This window comes from Chiloscyllium plagiosum, unplaced genomic scaffold (assembly GCF_037043375.1).
Source record: "Chiloscyllium plagiosum isolate Xiang-an unplaced genomic scaffold, Cpla_swu_hap1 HiC_scaffold_31, whole genome shotgun sequence".
Classification (NCBI taxonomy): Eukaryota; Metazoa; Chordata; class Chondrichthyes; order Orectolobiformes; family Hemiscylliidae; genus Chiloscyllium; species Chiloscyllium plagiosum.
Window position 1 is genome coordinate 54,317,687 of NW_028270169.1, and position 14,738 is coordinate 54,332,424.

At 45.3% G+C, this 14,738-nt stretch overlaps 1 protein-coding gene and 1 pseudogene across 1 annotated transcript in view; both read right to left on the minus strand.

Annotated features, from left to right (window-relative positions):
• The window catches only part of LOC122564163 (protein spinster homolog 3-like), a 255,278-nt gene that overhangs the window by 78,950 nt on the left and 161,590 nt on the right, over positions 1–14,738 (minus strand). Inside the window, exons 7-8 of the mRNA XM_043718810.2 lie at positions 9,492–9,635; positions 3,917–4,106 (exon numbers count right to left, since the gene is read on the minus strand). Coding sequence (XP_043574745.2) covers positions 3,917–4,106; positions 9,492–9,635 — 334 coding nt within the window. The remainder of the gene's footprint in view (positions 1–3,916; positions 4,107–9,491; positions 9,636–14,738) is intronic.
• LOC148141926 (5S ribosomal RNA) lies at positions 14,162–14,280 on the minus strand (annotated as a pseudogene).

The window sequence follows — 14,738 nt, forward strand, 5'->3', positions numbered from 1 at the left end:
CTCTCCATTAAAATCCGTGCACATGGCATTAACATAGTCCTGTCAGTGACTTCGATCAGGCAACACTGGTTCGTGTACCGTGGGCCTGAATCTTACCATGATTCAGGCAATGTGTCAATTACAGCAAATTTCATGGAGGCTTTCCTCTCCCTGAGGCCTAGTGAGGTTTCTCACATTGTCGTCCCAAACCTGTCTCCTTAACAACCCACCCCTACCCCCAACCCACGGCACCTTTCTCATCCAATACTAGCCAGATTCCACCAGGTGCTGCAGCCCAAAGAACTCTCTACTGCCTGGGTATCCTGAATGGACTGGCATCCCTGGCAACAGTGCCATCTTCAAAAGGCACTGGACCAACACAGCCCAGTCTAGAGCTGACCCACACGGTTCAGGGTGTAGCAGAGAAGGGATAATGGGCACTCCACTTTCCAAGCAGAGTCCTGCTGGATGCAGGGAGGGGGTAAGGTTCATCCTCTACCCCCTGGACCAACAGAGAAGGACACAACACTAGGCCATGGCAGCCTGGGCCAAGACTGCCACCTGGGTCAGTGCAGTGTGGAGAAATACCCAGCAATGTAAAGAGGTGATCAATGAATGTCTCCTCTCTGCCCAGTTAAGTGCCACCATCTTCTATCTGAGACCTCCCACTCTGAAGCAACTGTGCCCAGCTTCCACTGAGGCTCCTGCTCTCCCAATCTTCCCTTCCTTGCTCTCACCCGCCCCAATCCCGCCCCCACTCTACTGACCACACATGGGCCTCTGTGCAGCCTACTCACTCACTTGGCATACCTCACCACCTGTCATCCACCCTTACCAGCTGTGCCGCAAATTTTCATCTTCTTTCTTTCATTCCCGGAGAAAACAGCCCACAAAACTGGTGGCAGACTTCTGAGTACCCCTATGGTGTGGAAGCAGACCATTCGGCCCATTGAGTGCACATCGACCCACCTTGGAGCATCCCACCAAGGCCCACCTTATCCCTGTAACCCTGCATTTCCCATGTCTCATCCACCTAGCCTGCACATCTCCTGGACACTAGAGGGCAATTTAGCACAGCCAATCCACCTAAGCTATACATATTTACATGGTGGGAGGAAACTGGAGCATCCAGAGGAAACCCACGCAGATTCGGAGAGATTTGAGGCTGGAATCGAACCAGGGTTCCTGGTACTGTGAGGCAGTAATGCTAACCACTAAGCCACTGTGCCACATGCAGGTAGGCACTGAGTAAGGGAGAGAGCAAGTGAGCAGCCTGGTCCCGTCTGTGGCTTGGGAGCCTGTGCCTAGACACAGTAACCAGGAAGCAGCATCGCAACAGGATGTAATCAGAGAGAAAACTACATCTTAATGAGGTGCACTGTGCAGCCACTGGGGGTGATAGTGAGCAATAATTCCCAATAATCGATATTTCCCCATTCCCCAGTGAGTATCTGATCTCAGTGCCTAGAATTCTGATGGAACATGCAGCAAATTGGTCCCGACATTGGGAAAGGTCTTGTTTAACTCCTCACAGGACTCTCCCAGATTTCCCATCATCGTCTTCATCATTCAGGACTCTGTAAGTTTCTGCTCAGTGGGTTATGCATATTGTGGAGAGTGGTGTGTTCTAGAAGCCTGTGTAATGTACAGATACAATTGTGTTTCCTCATACATGGCACGGTGGCACAGTGGTTAGCACTGCTGCCTTGCAGCGCCTGAGACCTGGGTTCAATTCCCACCTCAGGCAACTGTTGGTGTGGAGTTTGCACATTCTTCCCCTGTCTGCATGGGTTTCCTCCCACAGTCCAAAGATGTGCATGTTAGGTGAATTGGTCATGATAAATTGCCCATAGTGTTAGGTGAAGGGATAAATGTAGGGGAATGGGTCTGGGTGGGTTGCTCTTCAGAGGACTTGTTGGGCCGAAGGGCCTGTTTACACACTGTAAGTAATCTAATCTAAACTGAATCAGAGAACGCCACGGAAGTAAAACTGGCTGATAAACCCATCATATAGATCCTTAGTGTTCGTATATACTTGCTGTGGTGTTTACCTCAATACACAGTATCAACAAGACCATGTAGGAACTGGTGAGTATACGATTTGGATAAATAACTTAAGAAAAGTCTGAGATAAATTATTTAAAGGGAAAGGGAATTTTAGGGATAAATTGCGGAAATGCTTTCTTCTGAAAATGTTTGCCTCTTTAAATAATGTATTTTTCCTGCAGGAATTGGGTAAGATGGCACCTATGGGGAGGTTAGTTAGGCTTAGTGCTGACAGGGCCTATAAAAGATCATGAAATCCTGTATTCATGTGAACCTGTAACTCAGCTTTCTCCAGGTTTTAAACTTGTTTCACTTTTTATTACATACAGTGTCACCATCTACTGGCTGGAAGATATATTACTGCCTTCAGCAGCCATTCAGACCTGGCACTTGCCCACTCAGTGTGTTGCAGTCCTTTCCGCAGTATCCGTGCAGCAGCTTTGTCTAATGATATACCAGGATTTTGGCTGTAACTGTGGGCAGGGCAAAACCCCAAATTATTTTATTACGAATAACATTGTCACTGAGAAAATACTCAGCTTCCAGTTGTCTTCCTCTATTGTATGCGTTTGTGTTGTCTGTGTGTCTGTCTGCGTTCCTGTATCCATGTGTGTTTCTGTTTGTGTGTGCAACTCTGAACATGTCCGCCTGTGTGTGTCTCTCCCTTTCTGTCAGTGTTTGTGTATGTGTGTGACTCTGAATATGTGTTTCTCTTTCTCTCTCTCTGGATATGTGTCTTTGTGTGTCTCTCTGTTTGTGTGTATGTGTCTGAATCTGCGTCTCTATATGTGTGTATGTCTCTCGGGGTGAATGTGTGTCTGAGTTGCGTGTGAGCCTCTCAGTCTGTGTCTCTACATTAGTCTGTGTGTGTGTGTTACTCTCTGCCTGTGTGTATGTGATTCTGTCTGTGTGTGCATGTTTATCTGTGTGTGCCTTTCTGTTTGTCTGTACGTGTGTGTATATGTGGAGGAGGGGAGGGGTGATGTGGGTGGGGGGGGGGAGAGGTTTCAGCTATCAATAGAGATTGGACATGAGCACTGTCTCAGGAAGTCAGTGAATGATTACACCTTCAAATTATCAACTCACAGCTCCTGAACAGTTCCCTTTATTTAAAATTTCAAATGAGCTACACACAGAAGAATAGAAAATCAAGGTCACGAGCCTGGCATCAAGGAGCCCCAGCAAGATGAAAGTCAGTGGGGACAAAATGGAAATCTCCCTTGTCACACTTATCTCAAAAAGACGACAGCTGTGGTAACTGGAGGTCACGTGTCTAGCTCTCCTTTCAGGGAATGGAAACAATCTCATGCACAATGTGAGATTTCCCCAGGGTCTTGCTCAATCTTATGCTTCAGCCAATATTACTAAAACTGATCATATAATTATTAGCACACAGGAATTTCTGGAGCTTGCTGTGTATAAATTGCCACATTTTATGCACCAAAATAGTAACTACATTTCAAAAACCAGTTGTGAATCTTTGGGAAATCTTGACGTTGTGGAAGGTGCTATAGAAATGTCAATTTCTTCTTATGAAAAATGTAAATTATTAGAAGCAATTCTTATTAATAGTTCTGTCACATCTTGTGATCTCCTGATGAAGTTGTTCTTAACCAACCATTAAAGTAGATCGGAGCGACTCCTAGAGGCTTATTTACAAAGGCAGTACTATAGTTAAACCAGAGTAATAGAAAGAGTAATGTCAGGATTAATTCAGAGTATTATAGAGTGATAGTAAGAGTGATGCACTATAAACAGTGATATCAGGATTAATATCAGAATATAATATCAGTGATATTAGGATTAATATCAGGTTTAGAGTAGTATAGAGCTATTTCAGGAGTAACTTCGGGTTTCATTAAGAGTGGTGTAGCGTAATATCAATACTTACATATGTCGCTGCAGTGCTATGTTTAGCCAGTACAATGGCAAGGTAGAGGCAGGGACTAGAGCTCAACATGCCTGCTGCACAGATGAGAGGGTCAGCTCTGCTACTCTTCTTTTTAAAGTGCTTTGAAAGTGCAGCTCCAATTCCGATCCCGAGGATCCCGGTCACGCACGTTATGGCTCCAAATATTAAACTATACAAAGCAGAAGGGAGGGTGGAATATAGAGTCACTGCAGTGAGCAATGGGCACACAGCAGTATCAGCAGCATGAGCTGATACAGCATCAATACATCCAGCCTCCCTGGTAATGCTCAGGCTGTGCTGTGATCCTTTACATTCCTCTGCTTAAGAAATGGAAGTTTTCAACCCCTGCACTCCCAAACGATAAGTTCGCCCAACACCGAAGGCAAATCAGAGTCAATTAAAGGACCTTTCCAATTAAGTGTGTGTAAAAAGTATTGTAGCAAGGACGTTATGCATTGAGGTTCAAGTCACCACAATTTGTTGGATAATTTGTTTTGCTGCTGTTAGCCTCGTAAAAGCAGGTTCTCACTGACCAAGAAACAATACCATTAGGAAAACTAATAGTTTTAAAATGACCAAGTACCTGTAATTGGTTTGAAGAACACTCGAAAAGAATGTTTAAGAGTTCATGTCAATTGTAAAGGAATCAAATGTAATTTTTGGTATATGACTAACTAATATGAAATACTTGCCCATGTGACCTATCAGCACTTGGCAATATTGCCCTATCACAAGGGCAATATCCCTTCTATGTCGACATTGTCAGTCCTCTTTCACAACTTTCATACCTCAATTATATCGCCTCTCATTCTTCTAAACTCCAGAGAGAGTATTGGCCTAAACTGCTCAATCTCTCTTCCTAGAGACAATTATCTCTGGAATCAATCCAGTGAGCCTCCTGTGAATTGCCTCCAATGCAACTACATCGCTCAAGTAAGAGGATAAAACTGCACACAATCCTCCAGGTGCTGTCTCACTAATGCCTTGTAGAATTTCAGCAAGGTCTCTACTTTGATATCTATTCTTTTAGCAATAAATGCCAAAATTCCATTTGCCTTCCTTATTACCTGCCGTACCTGTAAAATAGATTTCTCTGATTTAATTGAGATTTTGATTAAGAAAAAGAAGGAAGCAGATGTCAGGCACAGATAGCAGGGATCGAGTGAATCCTTAGAAGAGTATAAAGGCAGTAGGAGTAAAATTTAAGAGGGAAATCAGGAGAGCAAAAAGAGGACATGAGATAGCTTTGGCAAATAGGGTTAAGGAGAATCTAAAGGGATTCTACAAATACATTAAGCAAAAAAGAGTAATGAGAGAGAATAGGGCCCCTCAAAGATCAGCAAGGCGGCCCATTTGTGGAACTGTAGGAGAGGGGGTTGATATTAAACAAGTATTTCGCATCTGTGTTTACTGTGGAGAAGGACATGGAAGATAGTGGGGAAATAAATAGTGATACCTTGAAAAATGTCCATATTACAGAGGAGGAGATGCTGGACGTCTTAAAATGCATAAAGGTGGACAAATCCCTGGGACCTCATCAGGGGTACCCTAGAACTCTGTGATTGCTCGGACCTTGGCTGAGATATTTGTATGAGGTGAGGTGCTGAAAGACTGGAGGTTGGCTAACATGGTGCCACTGTTTAAGAAAGGCGGTTAAGACAAGCCAGGGAACTATAGACCGGTGAGCCTGACATCGGTGGTGGGCAAGTTGTTGGAGGGAATCCTGAGGAACAGGATTTACATGTATTTGGAAAGACAAGGACTGATTAGGAATAGTCAACATGGCTTTTTTCATGGGAAATCAGATCTCACAAACTTGATTGAGTTTTTTGAAGAAGTAACAAAGAAGATTGATGAGGGCAGAACAGTGGACATGATCTACATGGACTTCAGTAAGGCATCTGACAAAGTTCCTCATGGTAGACTGGTTAGCAAGGTTAGATCACATGGAATACAGGGAGAATTAGCCAGTTGGAACCAGTGGGCTTGAAGGTAGAAGGTGGTAGCCTTTCAGACTGGAGGCCTGTAACCAGTTGAGTGCCACAAGGATTGGTGCTGGGTCCACTGCTTTTTGTCATTTATATAAATGATTTGGGTGTGAACATAGGAGGTATAGTTAGTAAATTGGAGATGTAGTGGAGAGTGAAGAAGGTTACCTCAGACTACAACAGGACCTTGATCAGATGGAGTTTAATTTAGATAAATGTGAGGTGCAGCAAATCAGGACTTATACACTTAATGGTAAGGTCCTAGGGAGTGTTGCTGAACAAAGAGACCTTTGAGTCTCCTTCATAATTGCTTGAAAGTGGAGTCACAGGTTGATAGGATCATTTAGTATGCTTGCCTTTATTAGTCAGAGCATTGAGGATAGGAATTGGGAGGTCATGTTGCAGCTGCATAGGACATTGGTTAGGCCAGGTTTGAAATATTGCACGCAATCTCCCTTTTATATGAAGGATGTTGTGAAATGTGAAAGGGTTCAGAAAAGACTTACATGGATGCTGCCAGGGTTGGAGGGTTTGAGCTATAGGGAGAGGCTAAATAGGCTGGGGCTATTTTCCTTGGAGTGTTGGAAGCTGAGGGGTGACCTTATAGAGGTTTATAAAATCATGAGGGGGAGGGATAGGGTGAATAGCCAAGGTTTTTTTCCCTAGGGTGGGGGAGTTCAAAACTAGGGCGCATATTTTTAAGGTGAGAGGAAAAAATTTGAAAAGGACATGGGGGCAATTTTTTTGACACAGAGTGGTTTGTGTGTGGAATAAACTTCCAGAGGCAGTTATGGATGTGGGTACAGTTACAAAATTTGAAAGGCATTTGGATAGGTACATGAATAGGAAAGGTTTGGATATGGACCAAATGCAGGCAAGTAGGACTAGTTTAGTTTGACAATGCAGTCAGCATTGATTACGTGAATTGGCTGTACTAAATTGCCCATATGTTCAGGGATGAATAGGTTAGGTGCATTCGTGATGGGAAATGTAGAGTGGGTCTGGGTGGGTTACTCTTCACAGGGTCGGTGTGGACTTGTTGGGCCAAATGGCCTGTTTCCACATTGTAGGTATTCTATAATCCCTACAATGGGGCGGCATGGTGGCACAGCAGTTAGCACTGCTACCTCACAGCACCAGGGTCCTGGGTTCGATTCCCGCCTGCCTGTGTGAAGTTTGCACATTCTCCCCGTGTCTGCGTGGATTTTCTCCGGTTTCCTCCCACAATACAAAGATGTACAGGTCAGGTGAATTGGCCACAGTATTAGTCAGGGGTAAATATAGAGCTGAAAAATGTGGTGCTGGAAAAACACAGCAGGCCAGGCAGCATCCAAGGAGCAGGAGAATCGACGTTTCAGGCATAAGCCCTTCTTCAGGAATGAGGCTGGTGCGCCAAGCGGGCTAAGATAAAAGGTAGGGGCAAGGGAATTTGGGGAAGCGAATTTGGAGGAGGGGCACTAGGAATACGATAGGAGGTGAGGGTGAGGGTGATAGGCCGGAGAGGGGGTGGGGGCAGAGAGGTCGGGAAGAAGATTGCAGGTCAAGAGGGCGGTGCTGAATCTGAGGGTTGGGACTGAGATAAGGGTGGGGAGAGGGGAAATGAGGAAGCTGGAGAAATCTACATTCATCCTGTGTGGTTGGAGGGTTCCTAGGCAGAAGATGAGGCGCTCTTCCTCCAGGTGTCGTGTGGCCAGGGTCTAGCGACACACCGTGGAGAATCTAATCTAATCTATAATGACAAGTTGGATCGAAGGGTTTGTATCTGTGCTGCATTGACTCTATGACTCCTCTCTGTCCTCCAGCCTAGAAAAATCTGTTAGATCCATGCAGATTCAAGGTAACCACAGACAGAGATTAAAGGGAAAAGAGGAGCAAGCAGAGAAGTCTCCCTCTGTCCCTATCAGAATGACTGCCACTCGGCCTCCCAATGTGCTGCCATTTAATGGTCCTAATGGTAAGTGTTGTTTGAAGGAGTGGGACAAGGAATTGAGTTTTCAAAAGATTTCCACTTAGGGAGAGGCACCATGGAAAGGCTGGCATTTATTGCCCACTTTCTGTGGTTGATTTTCATCCACAATTAAAGAAAAATGTGCTTGCACTGTGACAGCTCACTAGACCGAGTTCTGGGATGCGGGGACTGTCCTATAATGAGAGGCTGTATAAGTTGGGCCAATATTGTCTGGTGATTTAAAGAATGAAAGGTGATTGCGTTGAGAGAGAGAGAGAGACAGGACTCGGAAACTGCTTGCACAGAATCAATGCTGAGGGATTGTTTCTTCTTCCAGGTGGGGAATAGAAAACGCAGGGTAGGGTACACTTCCAGGGTAAGGGTCAGATTGTTTAGGACTGAGATGTAGAGAACTTACTTGACTCTAAAAGATGGTGATGGAAATATCTATCCCTAAGGCTTATGGGTGTTCTATCCTTAAGTATGTTTGAGACTGGGAATAGACAGAGTTTAGGAAATCCCACCCTCCAGGAAGCAGATGGGAAAATAAACGTGAAGGCCAGGTTCAGCCATGATCGTTTGGAATGGAGGAATCGACTCATTGTTCTGGAATGATCTAGACCTGCCATTTCTTGAATTCTTACTCAGCACTTCTTGAAGCAAGGTTGATTCACAAGTTTGACATCCAGCAGGGTTGACATCCATTTTACAGGCCACTAAGACTCAAGCATATTGGTTTAGGAATGGAGTCACGTATAGGCCAGACTATGCAAAGGAGGCCACTTGGTTTTCCTTCCTTACGGGACTTAAACACAGGAGGGTGGCAGGAACATTTACCCCACTCTTCCCCCCCCCCAAACCCCACAAAAGCCACCAAAATGGCCGTAAAAATTCAATTTGGGGGAGAATCACTAATCAGGGAAAGGTCACTCCCATCATGAACTAGAGTGGGCAGAAATGGGGAGGAGCTGTGTTCCTCCAATCACAGGCCACTTCTCTCTCACATTAGTTGCTGAGAGGCTCAGAAAGAACCTATCAGCAATGAACATGGGAAGAAACAGTGTGTGATAGGTGGAGCAGTGAAGAGGGGAAGTTAGAAGGAAAATGAGTGGGTGAGTCAGTGCATAGAGGGGGGTGTGTGAAAGTGACTGAGTGAGAGAGAATAATATATGCCTGTCTTATACCCATTAAGTTACAGTGGTGTATAAGAAATGAATTAGTAACTAATTCATTATAAGAAAGTAATGCTTTTCTTATGCACTGTGACTTTAAATAAATTGGAAAATTGGTAATTGTTGAGGATATTGATGAATTATTCTAATTCTGCTTTCACGCGCAGATAAATAGCTCACACTACCACACAAGCACTGAGGTATTATAATGACATGACTGACATCACCCAATAAATGAATGAAAAAGGAGACTCTGAAAAACAAAATTAGCCTGGGAAAATCTAAAAGTAGCTCTTGAAAGTTAAAAAAAAAACATTGTGCCTTGGTTCCTTACAGGCATTCAGTATATAAGTTAGTTTTATCGTCCAGGCCTTGGAACTACTCTGCATACCAACAGCCCCTAAATGATTATGGTTCATTGAGAGACGAGTTCTGGCCACACTTACCTGTCCTGTGACTTGCTGGCTGTGTGCTGAGGGGTGGCATTGGTGCCCTGTGCTCGCAGCAGGAAGATGGGTGCCCAGAATCCCAGCGCACCCGTTGTGAACGTGACTGCGGCAGTGCCAAAGGATGACAGTACAAAACTCCAGCTGGAAACAGAGAATGAGACGATTTACTGGGGGTTTTCTGAGAGGGACAGGGTCTCCTCCCACTCACCGAGTTTCGTTGCAAACAGCAGACACCTCAACATCTCCTTGACCGAAGGGAGGCACGATCAGCACCAAACCTCCACAGTCCACCATCCAGTCTTCCTCTGGTCTTACAGCAGAGAACAAAGTCCTGTACAGCACAGGAACAGGCCCTTCGGCCCACAATGTTGTGCCGAACATGACGCCAAATTAAACTAATCCCTTCTGCCTGCCCTTGGTCCATATCTCTCCATTCCTTGCATATTTATGTGTTGATCTAAAAGTCCCTTAAACATCCCTGTCGTATCTGCCTTCACCATCAGCCCAGGCAGTGTGTTCCAGACTCGTACCACTCTCTATGTAAAAAAAACTTGCCCCTCATCTCACTTGAATGTTCCCCCTTTCGCCATAAATGTGTGCCCCCTGGTATTAGACATTTCAGCTCTGTTAAAAAGATTCTGACCATCAATCCTATCTATGCATCTCATACTTTTAGAGACTTCCATCAAGTCTCCCCTCAGCCTCTGCCGCTCCAGAGAAAACAACCTGAGGTTTTCTAGCCTCACCTTATAGCTCACACTCTCTAATCCAGGCAGCATCCTGGTAAACCTCTTCGGCACCCTCTCCAAAGCTTCCACATCCTTCCTGTACTGCAGTGACCACAACTCAATGCAATACTCTGTGGCCTAACCAAAGGGCCAGAAATTCTAACATTCCCCATTCACTTGAGGAGGGGATTTGTAACTCAGGCAGCCTTGTTGATGTGAAAAGTCTGAAATCATATCACATTGAGGCTCCCATCACAGAGCCTTTGTCACCTTCACATGGAGTCAGAGGTCACAGGTGAATCTGAGGAGGTCTGGAGAGTGGGCCTGTTCAAGGAATCATTGAGCGAGGGTCTGACCTCACCTTTTCAAGTGTGGGGTTGGGAGCGGAGGGGACATTTCTCAATCTGAGAAAATGTCAATAAGTAAGGTGGGGGGGGGGGGGAGGGGGCGTGGCATGGTGGCTCAGTGGTTAGCACTGCTGCCTCACAGTGCCAGGGACCCTGGTTTGATTCCAGCCTCGGGTGACTGTCTGTGTGGAGTTTGCAAATTCTCTGCGTGGGTTTCCTCCGGGTGCTCCGGTTTCTTCCCACAGTCCAAAGATGTGCAGGTCAGGTGAATTGGCCGTGCTAAATTGCCCATAGGTTAACTGTGTTAGTCAGAGGGAAATGGGTCTGGGTGGGTTACTCTTCGAAGGGTCGGTGTGGACTTGTTGGGCTGAAGGGCCTGTTTCCACACTGTAGGGAATCTAATCTAATAGAATCATTACTAGTTCCCATGGAGGGTGTTAGAGTGTTCCACCAAATATCATCACTAATATTCAGACTATCAGTGAGTCACTGTTGGTGATAAAGGGAAAGTTACCACATACTGTTAAATAGTAGTGCAATGTCAGTGAGTTCCTATCAGTTGCTGGTGGAATCAATTTACGAGCAAATCATTGAATGTTTCCAAAAGGAGGTCTTACAGCAAAAGGGATCAAAGGAGAAAGTGAAAATGGGATGGAATTGGATGATCAGCCATGATCTTATTGGATAGCAGAGAGGCTCAAAGGGCAGAACGGCCTACTCCTGCTCCTATATTCAAAGTTTCTGAAAATTAAAGATTTTCCCATCTGGGAATCGTTCAGAACAAACAGCCTCCTCACCAGATCCTTCTGGGCACCACTACCTACCTCCCATTGTCTAAAGGGTCTAATTTCAACAACATGGAGTTTAATGGCTTTGTGCATGGGAAATCATGTCTCACAAACATGACTGAGTTTTTTGAAGAAGTAACAAAGAAGATTGATGAGGGCAGAGCAGTAGATGTGATCTATATGGACTTCAGTAAGGCGTTCGACAAGGTTTCGCATGGGAAACTGATTAGCAAGTTTAGATCTCATGGAATACAGGGAGAACTAGCCATTTGGATACAGAACTGGCTCAGAATTAGAAGACAGAGGGTGGTGGTGGAGGATTGTTTTTCAGACTAGAGGCCTGTGACCACAAGGATCGGTGCTGGGCCCTCTACTTTTTGTCATTTACATAAATGATTTGTATGCGAGCATAAGAGTTAGTAAGTTTGCAGATGACACCAAAATTGGAGGTGTAGTGGACAGCGAAGAGGGTTACCTCAGATTACAACAGGATCTGGACCAGATGGGCCAATGGGCTGAGAAGTGCCAGATGGAGTTTAATTCAGATAAATGCGAGGTGCTGCATTTTGGGAAAGCAAACCTTAGCAGAACTTACACACTTAATGGTAAGGTCCGAGGGAGTGTTGCTGAACAAAGAGATCTTGGAGTGCTGGTTCATAGCTCCTTGAAAGTGGAGTTGCAGGTAGGATAGTGAAGAAGGCGTTTGGTATGCTTTCCTTGGTCAGAGTATTGAGTACAGGAGTTGGGAGGTCATGTTGCGGCTGTACAGGACATTGGTTAGGCCACTGTTGGAATATTGTATGCAATTCTAGTCTCCTTCCTATCAGAAAGATGTTGTGAAACTTGAAAGGGTTCAGAAAAGATTTACAAGGATGTTGCCAGGGTTGGAGGATCTGAGCTACAGGGAGAGAGTGAACAGGCTGGGGCTGTTTTCCCTGGAGCGTCAGAGGCTGAGGGGAGACCTTATAGAGGTTTACAAAATTATGAGGGGCATGGATAGGATAAATAGACAAAGTCTTTTCCCTGGGGTCGGGGAGTCCAGAACTAGAGGGCATAGATTAGATTAGATTACTTTAGATTACTTTAGTTTAGATTAGATTACTTTACAGTGTGGAAACAGGCCCTTCGGCCCAACAAGTCCACACCAACCCGCCGAAGCGCAACCCACCCATACATTTGCCCCTTACCTAACACTATGGGCAATTTAGCATTGCCAATTTACCTAACCTGCACATTTTTGGACTGTGGGAGGAAACCGGAGCACCTGGAGGAAACCCACGCAGACACAGGGAGAACGTGCAAACTCCACACAGTCAGTTGCCTGAGGCGGGAACTGAACCCGGGTCTCTGGCGCTATGAGGCAGCAGTGCTAACCACTGGTTTAGGTTGAGAGGAGAAAGATATAAAAGAGACCTAAGGGGCAACGTTTACACGCAGACGGTGGTATATGTATGGAATGAGCTGCCAGAGGATATGGTGGAGGCTGGTACAATTGCAACATTTAAGAGGCATTTGGATGGGTATATGAATAGGAAAGGTTTGGAGGGATATGGTCCGGGTGCTGGCAGGTGGGACTAGATTAGGTTGAGATAGCGGGTCGGAATGGACGGGTTGGACCAAATGGTCTGTTTCCATGCTGTACATCTCGATGACTCTATGTCCCTCGAGGTCACCCATATACCCCAGGTCAATCTGTATACTTACTCAGCACATGTCCCAGCATGCACTGGTGTCCCAGCATGCACACTGACTGGATTTGCCAGTCTGCTTGTGGGTCCGAGTGGAGTGAGACCTCCTGAATTCAGAGATCCTCAAGCCTAGCTCACTCTCTGATGCCACTTACCTCTGAAGGACGGGCAGTAAGACCCGCCTGTCTACAGCAACACAGATAAGACTTCCAAGAATAATATCCTTACTCACTAATGTCCTTCTGTCATCCTTAAATGTCAGGGGCTACTCCTCTCTCCAAATTCTACCTTACTATTGTTAATAGTCTGCACTCCAGAAATTTTATTTCTCTACCTTGGTCAACTTGTAACCAAGGCACGGTGATGTCAATTAGATCGAACCATTGGTGCCATTATTACACCCATCTTTTTGTGAAGGCTTCGCCTGTTCAGATAATAAGCCTTGATTTTTGTACCTGGCAAATACTCTTTGCACTTATCTTATTATTTGGCGCTGATGTATAATAATCATCATTACAAGGATTGAACTTGCTGTGTTTGCTGACCCATTCTTCCTGCCTTAACCATATCGATACACCGTTGTATGAACTCGACTGGTGAGTGCAGATATTGTAAAACTCCCTTCACCTGACAAGCCTTCACCACAATATTGCAGCTTTCAGGCCCTATCCACACCACTAGTTAGACGATTGTTAGAAAACAGGGGAATGCTGACATCAATCAGGGAGGTGTGATCATCGAAAGTGAGGCATCACTTAACAAAAACCACTGTTTGTGCTCTTCAATAAAAAAACTTGCTGCTTTGATGTTCCTGGTGCGTTTGCTCCAATCTCAAGCAGTAATGATGTGTTTGTGTATTGGGGGAAGAAGCTGAAAATGTGTTGCTGGAAAAGCGCAGCAGGTCAGGCAGCATCCAAGAGGCAGGAGAATCGACGTTTCGGGGCATGAGCCCTTCTTCAGGAACCCTTCTTCAGGGGGAAGAAGTTGAACAATGAAATTGGGCAAGAGTAAGTGAGACAGAGAGACAGAGAGACGGAGTGAGTAGTTAAAAGGACGTTGCTTGATGAATGGGAGTGTGACAGTGCTAAGCTGTGAGCGGCCTCTGGTGGCTGCAAAAGTCTACAGCACCTGGTATTCCCAGGTGGTCTCCCATCCAAGGACTAACCAGGCCGGAGTCTGTTTTGCTTCAGAGATCAGACAAGATCAGGGATTTTCAGACTAGTATGGCCATACACACTTAGAACCTACAGTCCTGGCTCCATATAGACACATGCTTCTGGTCCTCATTCTCCCCTGTGCTTTATAGCATTTAACTGAAGGTGCACATTTATATCGCAATATTTCTTTCCTCTTGCCCAGCACGTCAATAGGAAGGATGCTATTAAACTAGAAAGTGTCCAGAAAAAAATTACATCAATGTTGCCGGGACTGGAGGTTTGAATTATAACAAAAGGGTGAATAGACTGGGACGTTTTTTCCCTGAAGCATCAAAATTGAAGGGTGACCTTACACAGATTTAAATCCTGAAGGACATGCATAAAGCGAATAGCAAGGTCTTTTTCCCTGGGTAGTGGACCCCAAACTAGAGAGCGTAGGTTTAAGGTGAGAGGTAAAAGATTTAATTGGGACCTGAGGGCCACTTTTTCACACAGAGGGTGGTACGTGAATGGAACGAGCTGCCAGAGTAAGTGGT